The sequence below is a fragment of the Aethalodelphis obliquidens genome, unplaced genomic scaffold (assembly GCF_003676395.1).
Source record: "Aethalodelphis obliquidens isolate GAN/ISIS:26980383/991018 unplaced genomic scaffold, ASM367639v1 scaffold65, whole genome shotgun sequence".
In the NCBI taxonomy this organism is placed as follows: Eukaryota; Metazoa; Chordata; class Mammalia; order Artiodactyla; family Delphinidae; genus Aethalodelphis; species Aethalodelphis obliquidens.
The window spans coordinates 3,437,472-3,455,094 of record NW_020838009.1 but is presented as its reverse complement, the minus strand read 5'-3'; the positions used below and the strand labels follow the sequence as shown (position 1 = coordinate 3,455,094).

The window sequence follows — 17,623 nt, the reverse complement described above, 5'->3', positions numbered from 1 at the left end:
CCCCAACCAGGGATCAAACCTGTGATTCCTGCAGTGGAAGCACAGAGTACTAATCGCTGGACCGCCAGGGAAGTCCCTATGTAGATACAATTTTACGTAGGATTTTAACGTTAAATCCATTCTCTGCTACATGTGCCTAGTTTTAAATGAAACAGAAGAGTCTAGCAATACACTAAAAAACATATGAACCCTGAACAACTCTATAAAACAAAAAACAGAAAAAAAACACACAGAACAACCAAAAAAATAAACCCTTACCACTCTCTCTTTCCTCAAACTATATCACAGTAACAAAGTAGCAACAATATACGTGTTCAAGGGACAACATAAAATTTGTCCACTGAACAAAACCTATAACAGAAAATACTTTAAACTGATTATACGCCAAGATTCAGTCTAATGTAAGTATTTTTTTAAAGAGGAAGCATTAAGCCATAAAGAGGTAACCATTCAACCAGGAGCTCCTTCCTTTCTTTTTCAATCAAAAAAAAAATCCTGGTATCTGAGCTTTGAGAAAATACACACCAGTGACAAAACATACCACCGGTATTAGAAAAAAGAAACATTCTTACTTGTAAACAACTAACTTTAGAACTACTGTTCCAGATTTTATTTTCTTAAATGGGAAGAATGAATTCAAACACCAAAAACATGCCAACAGTAAAGTTGGTATCTTTATAAAATTAAAGGTAAAAAACACTTACAATTTTTGCATTTTTTCCACTTTTCCTTAGTTGCTGAACAGCAAAAGCATGTTCAACATTATCCATTGAAACGCCATTAACCATCGCGACTCGGTCATTTTCCCTAAGGAAAAAAAGTGACCAAAATAATAACAAGTTAGACGAAACCATACAAATAAGTTTATAAAGATATTTTTAAGATAGGATCTTTAAAAAAGATATTCTAATTATGGGCTAATTAACCTGTCTTCAGATCAATGATAAAATAATGTCCAGCTATTTAATTTTCAAATCCCCCACAAAAAATGTTTAGCACTTGTAACTAACCACAGGTCATTAATTTTTTAACTATTAACACAATGTTTCCCAAAAGGACTGAACAGGTACCACAATACACATAATGACTTCTGGTGGTACAGTTACAGGCATTCAATGATACTAAGTCATAAGGCTGGAAAAAGTTATTCCTTCTTTAAAGATAAAGTCTTTCTCCTTCCAATTTTCTTTCAGTCCTCTACTCATACTCTCATTTTTTTGCTAGTGTACCTTTTGCCTCTCTTTTATCTTGCTAATCTTCTTGTTGAACAAAAACACTAAGACTCAGGGTGAGAGGCTCCTGAAGGCTAGATTCTACCCCAAACTGAGTAACAAGTTTTCTTTTCACTATCTTTATTTTTTACAGTGACCTTCTATTTAAGTTTAGTGATACTAGCTTTCCATATATGACAGAGATAAGCATAAACGTATATTAATTTAGAAAAATCACTAGCATGGCATGCCAATGGCTGAGGGTAGGAAACATGCTTACTGCAGCTGCCCTTCTGCGGGTCCTCCTTTAAGCACATCTGAAATCACAATCGAGGTTTCCCCACTCTGGAAATGAGGATTATCTCTTCCACCAGATATTGCAATTCCAAATCCAAATCCAGGAGCCTAAAGTAACAATTATAGTAAAATGTTATGATGTCATACTCTACAATCTAAAAAAGTTCAAATATAAAAATTACAATCCTATTACAAAATGCTCACTCACTTGTATGGAAACACATCAGAATGACCTATCCTGGTATGGGAATGCAGGCTTTAATAAATTTAATGCTGGGCATAACAGAATATCGAAAACTGTCAATTACATGAATGTTCTTTAAGAACTAAAACACATTTAAAAATTCTGAACACTGAAATCCTGAATTCATTTTTGCTTATCAGAAGGGTTCCTGAGGGAATTGGCAGTGCCCCCCAGCCCCCCAGCCATGATCATCACAAACACTGGCAACTGATTTGCAGAATGACAGATTTAATGAGCATATAAACCGGGTGCCATTTTATATAATAGAATATCAACAGCTGTGAAAATCAACTTCCTTCACTTACCCTAAAAATCTCTACTGAAGTAATACACTATAATGTCTTATACACACTGCATACAATAGAAAGTATACATTAATCATATCAAGCATTTTTTAATTACTTATATTGTTAATTAAACAAAATCGTAATTAATTATATACTTCTAAATGAGCTGAGAATCTTTACCATGGTGACTAAGGACAGCCCAGCACAGAAACAATCAAAATACTACCAAGTTATTTAAAAATTACCTAATCTCGCTTTTTTCACGAAGATGGTGCCAAAGGTGAAGAAGGAAGCCCCTGCCCCTCCCGAAGCCGAAGCCAAAGCAAAGGCTTTGAATGCCAAGAAAGCAGTGCTGAAAGGTGTACACAGCCACAAAAAAGAAGATCTGGACGTCACCCACCTTCCGACGGCCCAAAACACTGCAGCTCAGGAGGCAGCCCACATATCCTCGGAAGAACGCCCCTAGGAGAAACAAGCTTGACCACTATGCCATCATCAAGTTCCCCCTCACCACCGAGTCAGCCATGAAGAAAATAGAAGACACCACCACACTGGTGTTCACTGTGGATGTCAAGGCCAACAAGCATCAAATTAAACAGGCCGTGAAGAAGCTCTATGACACTGACGTGGCTAAGGTCAACACCCTGATCAGGCCTGATGGAGAGAAGAAGGCATATGTTCGACTGGCTCCTGACTATGATGCTTTGGATGTTGCCAACAAAATTGGGATCACCTAAACTGAGTCCAGCTGGCTAATTCTAAATATAGAAGTTTTCACTCTAAAAAAATAATTAAATAAAAATAAATAAAAATAAAAATTACCTAATCTCAAAGAAATCCACACCATTCCCTAGAAAGGAAATGAAGTATTCAGAGTAGTCTGAAAGAAACAGCCAATATTCTCCTAGGGCTCCAGAATCAAAAAATCAGAGGCTATGTTTTCATATAACGTTGTACTACACTATGCTCTACAATCCAAACCACCTGAGGACAAAGGTAACAACTTCCTTCCACTACTGTCCCATCCACAAAGACCACGCTCACCATGGACAGGGGATACATCATGACCTCCCCTTCTACCCCAAAGTCTACTGAAATAGCCAAAGAAGAAGAAAAGAGAAAAACTCTTATTAAAAAAGAATAAACACCAGCAATTCCACGCCTAGGTATATACCAAAAAGAAATGAAAACGTGTGCAGAGATTTATACCCACACACAGCAGCATTTATTAATAGCCAAAAACTGCAAACAACCCAAATGTCTATCCACTGATGAATGGATAAATAAAATATGGTATATCCATTAAATGAATTATCTGCAATAGAAAGGAGTGAAGTACTGATACATGCTACAAAATGGGGAACACAGAAAACATGATGCTATCTAAAAGAAGCCAACCATAAAAGACCACACATATCATACCATTCCTCTTAGATGAAACGTTCAGAAAAGACCAATCTGTATGAAACAGAAAATAGACTGGTGATTGTCGACGGCCAGGGTGTGGAAAGGGATGGAGACATTGGGGAGGGATGGTTTATGACTAACATTATTTTTTTTAGGGTGATGGAATGCTTAAAAAGTGACTCTGGTGATGGTCTTACAGATCTGTGAATATACTAAAAATCACTAAATTGTACATTTAAATGGTGAATTGTATGGTATGTGAATTATACTGCAATAAAGCTAATACCCCCCAGAAAAGGTTAATGTGAAAAAACAAATAAACAGGAAAACATCTGGGTGGCAGAAGATAATGGCAACTGCCTGAATCTGTGTCTCTAAAATAATACAAAACAGATCACTACACAAAACCATAGCCTTAATATAGCTCAAAACCAGAGAATATGCAAATCTCAAAATAGCTAGAAGTAGGCCTAAAATTTCAAAAATAAAGAAATGATTAGAAAGAAAACTATTAGCACACAATTAGAAAACTTAAGAGACTACAGAACAAGTTCAAATAAATTTGAAAACTTAGATAAAACAGATAATTTTATAGGGAAATACAGATTATTGAAATTGACTCTATTAGAAATAAAGACTTAAGCAACCTCATCGCTGAAGAGGAAACAGAGATAGTTATGAGGGAATTATCCCACAAAAAACACCAGGCACAGATGATTTCACAGGGAATTCTACCAAAACATCAATATCCAGATAGCCTCAATGCTCCATAAATTGTTCCAGAGCATCCTAAAATGAAGGAAAGCTTCTAACTCTTTTCAAGAAGCAATTATAATATTGATATCTAAATCTGATCATGACTATCCATGATAAAGACAGGGCTTCCCTGGTGGCACAGTGGTTAAGAACCCACCTGCCAATGCAGGGGACACGGGTTCGAGCCCTGGTCTGGGAAGATCTCACATGCCACGGAGCAACTAAGCCCGTGCACCACAACTACTGAGCCTGTGCTCTAGAGCCCACACACCATAACTACTGAAGACCGCACGCCTAGAGCCCATGCTCCGCAACAAGAGAAGCCACCACAATGAGAAGCCCAAGCACCGCAACAAGAGTAGCCCCTGCTTACTGCAACTAGAGAAAGCCCACAAGCAGCAACAAAGACCCATCACAGCCAAAAATTTAAAAAAACAAATTAATTAATTTTAAAAAGACAGAGCCCCCCTCCAAATACTAAAGCCTAACATCATTTATAAAGGCCAACACCATACAAATATTCCATGACAAGGTGATTTATTTCCAAGACTGTTGTATTAGGAAAGCCACTATATCGGAGACCCTATTAATAAACGTAGAGAAAAAAATTCAGAGATTATATCCATAGACCCTAGAAAGGCCTTTGACAAAATCCAACATTCACGACCAAGGGAAAGAAAAATTCAAGAAAATACTTTCAATCTGTTTTAATATTTCATTTTATGTTAAAGTACATGAAGAACCTTACCCACACACATAGTTGAAAAGGAGAAGAGTGATTTTAGTAAACCTTTTAGATGATTATGGATACTCCTGTTTGATTTTATATCGGTAAGTGATAGTTTCTTAATGGGTGGCTACAATGTGCAACCTAAAACCGTATCAGTGGACTTTTTGTACTTACTCTGTTACATGAATACCCATCCACTGGCCTATTTTGCACTTTGAATGGATTATTTTATCCAATGTGATTTTATAATACATTTCTTGGTCATTTGGAAAATATTTAGGTAAATCTTTCAAATGATGACACATTTCACTATACAATATTTTTTAAAAATCATACTTTAATTAATATCACCACCAATGCAATCAAAGTCTTTAAGTAGTGAAAAGTACTGAGCTCATCTCATGGTGGCAGATAAATGTTTTCCAAATTTTAATTTCTGTTTTAAAATTCAATTTTCTTCATTGGCAACAACTATTATCAGAGTTGTTTTCCTTGAAGCAACAGGTACTCATCACTTGAGAAAAATGTTTGTCAAATATTCCAGTCTGGATAACCATTCCTTCAAGTGAAAGTGGTGTTACACACACAAATACACAGCTGGTTGAGCTTCCAATTCAAACAATCATGCAAGTACTTCAGTATAAAGCAGAAATACCTTATGCATATTTCCCATTTCAATATACAGATTATTTGTTAAATGTCTATTCAAAAGCTGACATGTGGTAAAATTAGTAATTTTTACTGCTTTGAGTTATTCTGCAGCAAAACTGGGATTGTTCTTATAAACTCTGAGTAAGTCCAGGAACTATTAGGATGGTTTGGGGCTATGAGGCCAGTTTTACCTCATACCACTGCTTTTGTACCTTCACTACAACTATCAACACAGTGAAAAAGACAAATAACATTTCTGTGCTGTTATGAAAATAGTTCGTCCTAAGCATAAAAAGACTTCAGAGGTCTTTTGGGGTCCTCAGCCCATACACTGATATTAAAAACCACTGAAAAAAGAACAAAACAAAAAAAACCCCAAAACAAACAAAAAACCCAACGAAGCAATTTACAAAAGATATGAAATGTTAAAACTCATAAGAAACGCAAATTAAAACCACACAACACCACATTTTGTTGAGGCGGCTGTAGAAAAATAGGCACCACTGCTAATGGGCATGCAAACTGCTACAATTCTTTAGGAGAGGAATTTGGCAATCCTAACAAAATTACAAAAGCATTTATGTATGTATGTATGTATGCATTTACTTATTTGTATTTTTGGCTGCGTCTTAGTTGTGGCACGCGGGCTCCAGAGCGTGCGCTCTGTTGTTGTGGCACACGGGCTCTCTAGTTGTGGCACAGGGGCTCAAGCAGTTGCGGCACAGCCTGTGGGATCTTAGTTCCCCGACTAGGGATCAAACCCAACCCATGTCCCGTGCGTTGGAAGGTGGCTACTTAACCAATGGGCCACCAGGCAAGTCCTCAAAAGCACTTTATCTTTCAACAGAGTGAACCAGTTTCTAGCAATGTACACTGAAGATTACATATACAGCTCCAAAAATAAGAAAATACATATGTACATAGTTATTCACTGCAGACTGTAACTGCAAATACTGGAAAAAACCTAAAACACCCAAGGGTTACCTCCAAGGCAGTTTGGGGAGGGGTGTGTTATTCTCTGGCTCTTTTTCCATCCTTGGAGGAGGCTAGCACTAATCTTTTATTCTGTATACTTTTAAACTGTGCATTTATATCTTGCTTGATAATTCTTTTATTTAAAAATTAAAAACATAATACAAAAATATTAAAGAGGGCTTCCCTGGTGGCGCAGTGGTTGGGAGTCTGCCTGCCGATGCAGGGGACACGGGTTCGTGCCCCGGTCCGGGAGGATCCCACGTGCCGGGGAGCGGCTGGGCCCGTGAGCCATAGCGGCTGGGCCCGTGAGCCATGGTCGCTGAGCCTGCGCGTCCGGAGCCTGGGCTCCACGGCGGGAGAGGCCACAACAGTGAGAGGCCCGCGTACCGCAAAAAAAAAAAAAAAATATTAAAGAAATGCCAAAAACATAAGGACCTTTCAATAAGGAAGGCGGAGGTGAGTAGATACTTCCTAAGATTTGCTTGTGAACAAGTAAGTACAGTCTTGGCTGCATGAGCCAGGCATCAAACCCAGGCAGAACATACTGCTTCCATGCAGTGCCAGCACTCTGTGGGGCATGTCATCCTGCTGGATCAGCACTGGCTGCAGTTCATTTAATGACTACCCAGGAAGTCTGTGATTCCCAACCCTGTCTACAGATGAAAATCATTTGGGATCAGTCTCAAAACTGCTTGATGATTTCCAAACCCCCCACCCCACAACCATTAAATAAAACTGGAGGAGGGCAGATGGCAGGCGTTTAAAAAATCTCCTAAGTGATTCTAATGGGCAGCCAGGGCTGAGAACCCTAGCCTTAAAAGCTTTGTGAATTTAAGACCAGGGTGATCATCAAAAACTATAAAAGGTTCGACTATCTCACACTTTCCCTTCCCTCTTAGGGAAGGTTTCTCTCCAAAACCTTTTTAGGCTTAGATCTCCACACGGTCCTATTTTTGGCCTTTTCAACAGATTTCTTACCTCCACTGCACTACAATTTACCCTCCATCGTGTTCAAAGGATTATTATTCTAAAACAAACCCAATTCTGTCATTCCATTGCCCAGAGGTCCAAGTTCCTTAACATGCAATATCCTGAAATGCAACGCCAACTTGCTTCCCAGCACGCCAGTCTTTACCTTAAACACACTTAACTACTGACCCCTGCTTAACCATGCCATGCATCATCAAGTTCCAAGCTTTCACATTTCTTCTCTGCCTAGGACTCCTTTAACATCACACCCTTCAACATCCAGGTTCAACGACACCTCCTTCATAAAACCAACCTAGCTTTTCACAGGCACAAGTGGCCCATCCTGTAGGCTCTCCGGCCACATAGACACACTTCTGCTACTTAACACACAGCACTGTAAATAGCCTGGGTATCAGAGGTTCGTTTGGGAGGGGTTTACATATTCTTCTACATATCCCACCTGAGTACAACCCTGCAAGGGCCTAACACAAAGTGGCTCATCAATGTTAGGGCACTAAAACAAGTATCTAGCTAATTATTCAATTTAATTTTAACTCAATTTCCCTTTATAGAGTTGTCTTTTAAAACTCACACTAATTTGAGCACTAAAACCTCATTAGCAGCCAGAGTAGTAGCGTGGATTTGGAATTTCTTGAATTTCCAAATAAAAACAAGCAGGGCAACTATACAGCAAACCAAAAACCGTATATACAGCAAAAAAAAAAAAAACCCACAGGCAACCAATGTACCCTCCTGAGGAAGCAGATAGGGATGAGCAACACCTATGAGACTTGTGTGTTCCCAAAACCTACTTGGAAAGAAAGCCACAAGGCATCTGACACACCTTAGACCTGAAGAACCTCCCAAATAACTAACAGGTATTTACTGGAAAGAACGGCAAGGCAATTTTAGAACAACAGCTGAAACTGCCTCTCCAGTTGTCAGTGAGAGCAAGGAGCCTGCAGTAGGGCGTGAATGGGCTAGAGCAGTGTAACCCCTAGGAATTCTCAACACAGACCTGCCAGTGGATTCAGACTAGAGAGGGACAGAACAGCAAAAGATGAAAGGGTACAAAAGGCATGAGCCTAGAAAATGTCAGAAAGCAGCAGTTATGTTTCTTTAGTGCATGCACACATACAAGAAAACTAAGCCAATTTCTAGAAGCTCAAGAAAGGTAATTTCCCATAAAATTGAGCAAAAAAGGGATTATGATCAAATCCCTTAGAAAATTACTATAGAACACAATGAGTAGCAGAATATCCCTACGGAAAATGAAAGCATGCCAAAAAGAGTACTCAAAAAAAGAAAAATAAAGGATCAAAACTGTTACTATTATAAAACAAGTGAAAAGGCATTACAAAAATACACAGGACATGAAAGAATATAAATAAGAATTTTAGACAATCACAGAAAGACAGACAAAATGAAAAGGCAGAGGACTTTGTACCAGATGAAGGAACAAGATAAAACACCATAAAAACAACTAAATGAAGTGGAGATAGGCAACCTTCCAGAAAAAGAATTCAGAATAATGACAGTGAAGATGATCCAGAACCTCAGAAAAAGACTGGTGGCAAAGATCGAGAAGATGCAAGAAATGTCTGACAAAGACCTAGAAGAATTAAAGAACAAACACCTGGAAGAATTAAAGAACAGAGATGAACAATACAATAACTGAAGTGAAAAAAAAAGAAAGCTGGAGTAGCAATACTCATATCAGATAAAACAGACTTTAAAATAAAGAATGTTACAAGAAACAAGAAGAGACACTACATAATGATCAAGGGATCAATCCAAGAAGAAGATATAACAATTAAAAATATATATGCACCCAACATAGGAGCACCTCAATACATAAGGCAACTGCTAACAGCTATAAAAGAGGAAATCGACAGTAACACAATAATAGTGGGGGACTTTAAGACCTCACACCAATGGACAGATCATCCAAAATGAAAATAAATAAGGAAACAGAAGCTTTAAATGACACAGTAGACCAAATAGATTTAATTGATATTTATAGGATATTCCATCCAAAAACAGCAGATTACACTTTCTTCTCAAGTGCGCACAGAACATTCTCCAGGATAGATCACATCTTGGATCAAAAATCAAGTCTCAGTAAATTTAAGAAAACTGAAATCATATCAAGCATCTTTTCTGACCACAACACTATGAGATTAGAAAAGAATTACAAGGGAAAAAAAACATAAAAAACACAAACACATGGAGGCTAAACAATACGTTATTAAATAACAAAGAGATCACTGAAGAAATCAAAGAGAAAATCAAAAAATACCTCGAGACAAATGACAACGAAAACACGACAATCCACAACCTATGGGATGCAGCAAAAGCAGTTCTAAGAGGGAAGTTTATAGCTATACAAGCCTACCTCAAGAAACAAGAAACATCTCAAATAAACAACCTAACCCTACACTTAAAGGAACTAGAGAAAGAAAAACAAACAAAACCAAAAGTTACCAGAAGGAAAGAAATCATAAAGATCAGATCAGAAATAAACGAAATAGAAACAAAGAAAACAAGAGCAAAGATCAATAAAACTAAAAGCTGGTTCTTTGAGAAGATAAACAAAATTGATAAACCTTTAGCCAGACTCATCAAGAAAAAGAGGGAGAGGACTCAAATCAATAAAATTAGAAATGAAAAAGGAAAAGTTACAACAGATTCTGCAGAAATACAAAGCATCCCAAGAGAGTACTACAAGCAACTCTATGCCAATAAAATGGACAACCTGGAAGAAATAGACAAATTCTTAGAAAGGTATAACCTTCCAAGACTGAACCAGGACGAAATAGAAAATATGAACAGACCAATCACAAGTAATGAAATTGAAACCGTGATTAAAAATCTTCCAACAAACAAAAGTCCAGGACCAGATGTCTTCACAGATGAATTCTATCAAACATTTAGAGAAGAGCTAACACCCATTCTTCTCAAACTCTTCCAAAAAATTGCAGAGGAAGGAACACTCCCAAACTCATTCTATGAGGCCACCATCACCCTTATACCAAAACCAGACAAAGATACCACAAAAAAAGAAAATTATAGACAAATATCACTGATGAATATAGACGCAAAACTTCTCAACAAAATACTAGCAAACAGGATCATATACCATGATCAAGGTGGATTTATCCCAGGGATGCAAGGATTCTTCAATATATGCAAATCAATCAATGTGATACACCATATGAACAAACTGAAGAATAAAAACCATATGATCATCTCAATAGATGCAGAGAAAGCTTCTGACAAAATTCAACACCCATTTATGATAAAAAACACTCCAAAAAGTGGGTATAGAGGGAACCTACCTCAACATAATAAAGGCCATATACGACAAACTCACAGCAAACATCATTCTCAATGGTGAAAAACTGAAATCATTTCCTCTAGATCAGGAACAAGACAAGGATGTCCACTCTCGCCACTATTATTCAACAGTTTTGGAAGTCTTACCCATGGCAATCAGAGAAGAAAAAGAAAGAAAAGCAATACAAATTGGAAAAGAAGAAGTAAAACTGTCACTGTTTGCAGATGACATGATACTATACATAGAGAATCCTAAAGATGCCACCAGAAAACTACTAGAGCTAATCAATGAATTTGGTAAAGTTGCAGGATACAAAATTAATGTACAGAAATCTCTTGCATTTCTATACGCTAACAACAAAAGATTAGAAAGAGAAATTAAGGAAACAATCCCATTCACCATTGCAACAAAAAGAATAAAATACCTAGGAATAAACCTACCTAAGGAGGTAAAATACCTGTACTCAGAAAACTGTAACACACTGATGAAAGAAATCAAAGATGACACAAACAGATGGAGAGATATACCATGTTCTTGGACTGGAAGAATCAATACTGTGAAAATGACTATACTACCCAAAGCAATCCACAGATTCAATGCAATCCCTATCAAATTACCAGTGGCATTTTTTACAGAACTAGAACAAAAAATCTTAAAATTTGTATGTAGACACAAAAGACCCCGAAGAGCCAAAGCAGTCTTGAGGGAAAAAATCAGAGCTGGAGGAATCAGACTCCCTGACTTCAGACTATACTACAAAGCTACAGTAATCAAGACAATATGGGGGCTTCCCTGGTGGCACAGTGGTTAAGAATCCACCTGCCATTGCAGGGGACACGGGTTCGAGCCCTGGTCCAGGAAGATCCCACATGCTAAGGAGCAACTAAGCCGATGCGCGCCACAACTACAGAGCCTGCGCTCTAGAGCCCGCGAGCCACAGCTACTGAGCCCGCACACCTCGAGCCCATGCTCCACAACAAGAGAAGCCACCGCAATGAGAAGCCCGTGCACTGCAACGAAGAGTGGCCCCCACTCGCCACAACTAGAGAAAGCCCTCACACAGCAATGAAGACCCAACGCAGCCATAAATAAATAAATTAAATAAAATTTTAAAAAAATACAATATGGTACTGGCAAAAAAACAGAAATATAGATCAGTGGAACAGGATAGAAAGCCCAGAGATAAACCCATGCACCTATGGTCAACTAATCTATGACAAAGGAGGCAAGGATATACAATGGAGAAAAGACAGCCTCTTCAATAAGTGGTGCTGGGAAAACTGGACAGCTACATGTAAAAGAATGAAATTAGGACACTCCCTAACACCATATACAAAAATAAACTAAAAATGGATTAGAGACCTAAATGTAAGACTGGACACTATAAAACTCTTAGAGGAAAACATAGGAAGAACTCTCTTTGACATAAATCACAGCAAGATCTTTTTTGATCCACCTCCTAGAGTAACAGAAATAAAAACAAAAATAAACAAATGGGACCTAATGAAACTTCAAAGCTTTTGCAAAGCAAAGGAAACTACAAACAAGATGAAAAGACAACCCTCAGAATGGGAGAAAATATTTGCAAACGAATCAACGGACAAAGGATTAATCTCCAAAATATATAAACAGCTAATGAAGCTCAATATTAAAAAAACAAACAACCCAATCAAGAAATGGGGAGAAGACCTAAATAGACATTTCTCCAAAGAAGACATACAGATGGCCAAGAAGCACATGAAAAGCTGCTCAACATCACTAATTATTAAGAAATGCAAGTCTAAACTACAATGAGGTATCACCTCACACCAGTTAGAACGGGCATCATAAGAAAATCTACAAACAACAAATGCTGGAGAGGGTGTGGAGAACAGGGAACCCTCTTGCACTGTTGGTGGGAATGTAAATTGATACAGCCACTATGGAGAACAGTATGGACATTCCTTAAAAAGGTAAAATAGAATTACCGTATGACCCAGCCATCCCACTACTGGGCATATACCCAGAGAAAACCAAAATTCAAAAAGACACATGCACCCCAATGTTCACTGCAGCACTATTTACAATAGCCAGGTCATGGAAACAACCTAAATGCCCATTAACAGACGAATGGATAAAGAAGCTGTGGTACATATAGACAATGGAATATTACTCAGCCATAAAAAGGAATGAAATTGGGTCATTTGTAGAGACGTGGATGGATCTAGAGACTGTCACACAGAGTGAAGTAAGTCAGAAAGAGAAAAACAAATATCGTATATTAACGCATATATGTGGAATCTAATAAAATGGTACAGATAAACTGGTTTGCAGGGCAGAAATAGAGACACAGATGTAGAGAACAAACATATGGACAGCAAGGGGGGAAAGTGGTGGTGGTGGTGGTGGGATGAATTGGGAGATTGGGATTGACATGTATACACTAATATGTATAAACAGATAACTAATAACCTAATGTATAAAAAATAAAACTCAAAAACTCAAAAAATGAACAAAAAGAATTTTAAGAATTCAGAAATGAGGCTGACAGAATTCAAGAGTTAATTAGAAATTTTAAAAAGCCATTTTAGACAGGAACACAAATAAACATAATACCATGAAAGAAACAGAAAGTAAAAAAGATAAATCTTTTATAAAACAAAAAAGAAATGTTTCAGGAGATTTTCTAAAAAGGATTTGAGAGAAAATTACAAATAATGAAGACAGGCAAGAGATACAACATACGGATAGTAGGAATACCTGAAGACTAAATTGAAGTAGGATAAAAAAAATAGTAAAACTAAAATAAAGAACTTTCCTGATATATGTATTTTATATATCCTTCCATATATTTATATATATAATTGAAACTGTATACTCAAAGGACACAAATCACTGTAGATACCTGAGAATATCAATTCAGAGGAAATGCCAAAATATATTCAAATAAAATGAGTAGATTTTAAGGCAGAAGATTCTTTGGCATCTAGGCAAAAAGAGCTATAATTTTAAAAGAAATATAAATTAGATTATCATCACACTTGGGTAGCAACACATTATGCCAAAAATAACATCGTTAAGATACTTAAGGGAAACAATGAGCCATGGATTTTATATCCAGTAAAGCTAATCTTCAAGTATAAAAGGGCACAGAAAAGCTAATAAACATATAAGAAAAACACAGGGAACACTGTTTTTCATGATCCTTTCCTAATAGAAAATAACTTTCTGACAATCAAAATGACAAGAGGCACATGGAAAGGACTGGTGATAAGCATTAAATATACACCTACTTACAGCATTAAATATACACCTACTTACAGGATTAAATGTGGATTAAAGGGAGAAAGGTTAAATTATATAATAGCTATATGGTCTACACAGAGTAAAACCATTTCTTTAAATGGGGAGAGGAACAGGATAGAATAGAGGAATAGTTAAAAAATTTTAACACTGTTTCCAGTAATCAAAATTGACAGTAGTAGAATTATTATTATTGAGGCAATCGTATGCTCTGTACTGGATTTACAAAAGACTAACATGGTGCTTTTCAGAGGGATTTTCAAAAGAAATGGAAAATAATCCATTTTTCTCATATATCTTTACCATAAGAAAATTGTAGGTGTGTCAAAATATAGTTGATTTTTATATGTTTACATGAGAAAATGTCCAAGATAATGGTTTTTATTATGGTGATGGGAGAAGTAGTTTAAAGCAGTATAATATGATCTCATTGACCTGTATGTGCACACACACACATGATTATAGCTTTTGGATGGAATTAAATGCATCAAAGAATTTTACTTTCATCATATTTTGTCCTTTCGACATCACAGGCAGCCATAAGCAACAATAATACGTATTTCTACCTGTGCCTGGTAGTAAAACTGAGTTTATGATAAACAAGAGGCCTGGAATCTGTTCAGTTATTTGCCCAGTTTCACTGGACACTAGCCATGCCCATTCCTTTACATTTCATTGTAACTGCTTTTGCACTGAGTACTTGCAACAGGGAACATATGGTTAACAAAGCTGAAACTATTTACTATCTGACCTTTTACAGAAAAGGTTTGCCCACTTATCTGTTATAGTATTTCTTGATTCCTTAAAAGATTTTTTACAAAGGGAAAAAAATTCCTGAAGGTTGACTGTTGATTCATTTGCAGAAATATAACTGCATAATATGAATAACCTCTCCTCCAAAGATTTTTCTGTTTCCTTCAAATATGCCCAATTCTCTAGTTAAAGATTCTCCCCGCTGCCTCTTTTTCTCCTGTTTTTCATGCCAAATTTCTACAACCAACTAACTTAATTCTAACTTTTCTCACCTTATGCAGTTTTACTCCTATAGTTTTTGTAGTTTGACTCCTCTCCCCTTCTTCTCCCAATCTACCCTCAACATTCTATGGAAACTGTTCTAGTCATGTGTTTTCACAGTGAACACGGCGATCACAATTTTTTTAAATGAATGGATCCAATTTTTTCAAATGGTTCCTCGGCAATCATTTGTTCAACTTCCTTTCTACAAATGAACTCAGAAGGCCTGGAATCCTATGTGCCACTCCACTACCTGCCAACTAGACCTTATGTAGGACTTCTCTGTGGACTTGGTCAGAGAGATTAGGATTTTATCACCTCTGGTAACATTTTAATTCTATGAGGTCCCAAGAGATCTGAAAGGCCTGTTCAAAATCAGTTAGTGGTAAGCCCAAACTAGTTCAGAAGTCACAAGACCTCTACAGTTTTTCCACTGTACCTTGGTAGTTCTCAAAATGTTGTTTAAATGTCTACGACTGTTAGACTGGTTCTTTTTTACCTCTGCGTCCTTCACCAGCCCGTTGGTTACTCGCTCTTGTGGCTCTGTTTCCAAAATTATAGCTTTCATTTCTAATTCTTATTCCACTTTCCTATTCCCAGCTTCTTAAAGGACACCTCCAATTGCCCTTCTCCAAACTGTCATTTTCGCCAAAAAACTGACCTCACCACCAATGTTCTAAACTTAAAAAAAACAAACAGAAAAAAAAACAGACAAAAAGCCAAAATTCTGGCTCCTTCCTTAACAAGGTCACTACTTTTTATTAATTTTATTACATATATATGTAGTTTATGTGGTAGAATTACGAGTTCTGAATTTCAGATATTATATTCCATAAGTATTTCTAATATTTAAAATTAAATTTTACATGTAAGTGAAAAGAGCATTATATGATGAGTCCAGAGACCTGCGTTCAAGATGCACCTCTTTGGGACATTTCACTAGACCTTTCTGAGACTCAGTTTATTCCATGTGGTTATTAACCCCTATTTCACAGAGAATTAAATAAAATAAAGGATTTGAAACATTCATAATACACTCTATAAATGTACACAATGGCCTTCAACCAGATAAAACAAGCCTAGCTTACCTTACACGCTTACCTTCTACCCACCATACACTTGCCTGGAGCTACAAAACAGATATGTAGGATTCCCCTTCCCTGGCCCCTTTTCTTAGAATAGCTTTATTGACATGTAAATTACCTATCGTAAATTCACTCTTCAAAATGTACAATTCTATGTTTTTTGTGTGTTCAGAGTTGTGCAACCATCATCACAATCAACTGCATAAAATTTTCATCACCCTGAAATGAAATTCCCTACCCTTTAGCCATCATCCCTGAATTCCCGCATCCTAAAAACCACTAATCCTTCTGTCTATTCACCTGTTCTGACCATTTCATATAAATGGAATTATACAATAATGGTCCTTTGTGACTGCCTTCTTCGAGTTAGGGTAACGTTTTCAAGGTTCATCCATGTCACGGCATGTATCAGTACTTCATTTCTTTTCACTGTTGAACAATATTCCATTATATGGATATACCACATTTTGCTTATTCATCATTCATCAGTTAATGGGCATGTGGGTTCTTTACACTTTCAGGCTATCATGAGTCATGCTGCTATGAACAACCATGTTTAGTAAGTTATTATGTAGGTATTTGTCTCCACTTCTCTTGGGTATATGCCTACGAGTGGAACTGCTGGGCCATGTGGTAATTCTACATATGTTTACCTTTTGAGAAATACCTTACTTAGTTTACCACAGTTGGCTCCACCAGCCAACATCCACATCCTCATCAACACCTATTATTGCCTGCTTTTGTGATTACAGCCATTCTAGAGGGTGTGACAGGGTACCTCACTGTCGTTTTTGACATATATTTCCCTGATGGTCAGTACTGTTGAGCATCTTTTCATACGTTTATTAAACAGTTCTGTATCATCTTTGGAGAAATGTTTTTTAAATCTTCAGTCCATTTAAAAAACTGAATTATTTGCTTTTTTACTACTAAATTTCTATATTCTGGATACAAGTCCCTTATCAGATATGTAACTTGCAAATACTTTCTCATTCTGTGGGTTATCCTTTCACTTTCTTGTTGAGAGTTTCTTGGTTTCCTTTGAAACACAAAAGTTTTAAATTTTGATGTGGTCCAATTTTACCTGTTTTCTCTTCTGTTGCTTTTATTTTCAAGATTGTATCTAAGAAACCATTGCCCAACCCAAGGTCATAAAGATTTATTCCTGTGTTTTCTTCTAAAAGTTTTACAGTTTTAGCACTTACATTTAGGTCTATGATCCATCTTAGGTTAATTTTTGTTCTTGGTGTGAAGTAGGAGTCAAAATTCATTACTTTCCACGCTGTTGACCAGTTGTCCCAGTACCATCGGTTAAGACTACTCTTTCCCTCACTGCATTGTCTTGGCACCCTTGTTCCAAGTTTACTTCCTATTGAAT

The 17,623-nt window shown here is 37.0% G+C and overlaps 1 protein-coding gene and 1 pseudogene across 12 annotated transcripts in view; one reads left to right on the top strand and one right to left on the bottom strand.

The window, feature by feature from the left end:
* Nucleotides 1-17,623, bottom strand: part of TJP1 (tight junction protein 1) — a 350,674-nt gene that overhangs the window by 64,131 nt on the left and 268,920 nt on the right. For all 12 annotated transcript variants that reach the window (XR_003429203.1, XM_027089108.1, XM_027089109.1 and 9 more), the window contains 2 exons: nt 1,492-1,616; nt 705-807 (listed from right to left, as the gene is read on the bottom strand). Coding sequence is in view for 11 of the 12 variants with exons in the window: in XM_027089108.1 (XP_026944909.1) it covers nt 705-807; nt 1,492-1,616 (228 nt within the window). In the remaining variant the exon portion in view is untranslated. The remainder of the gene's footprint in view (nt 1-704; nt 808-1,491; nt 1,617-17,623) is intronic.
* Nucleotides 1,957-2,819, top strand: LOC113610746 (60S ribosomal protein L23a pseudogene; annotated as a pseudogene).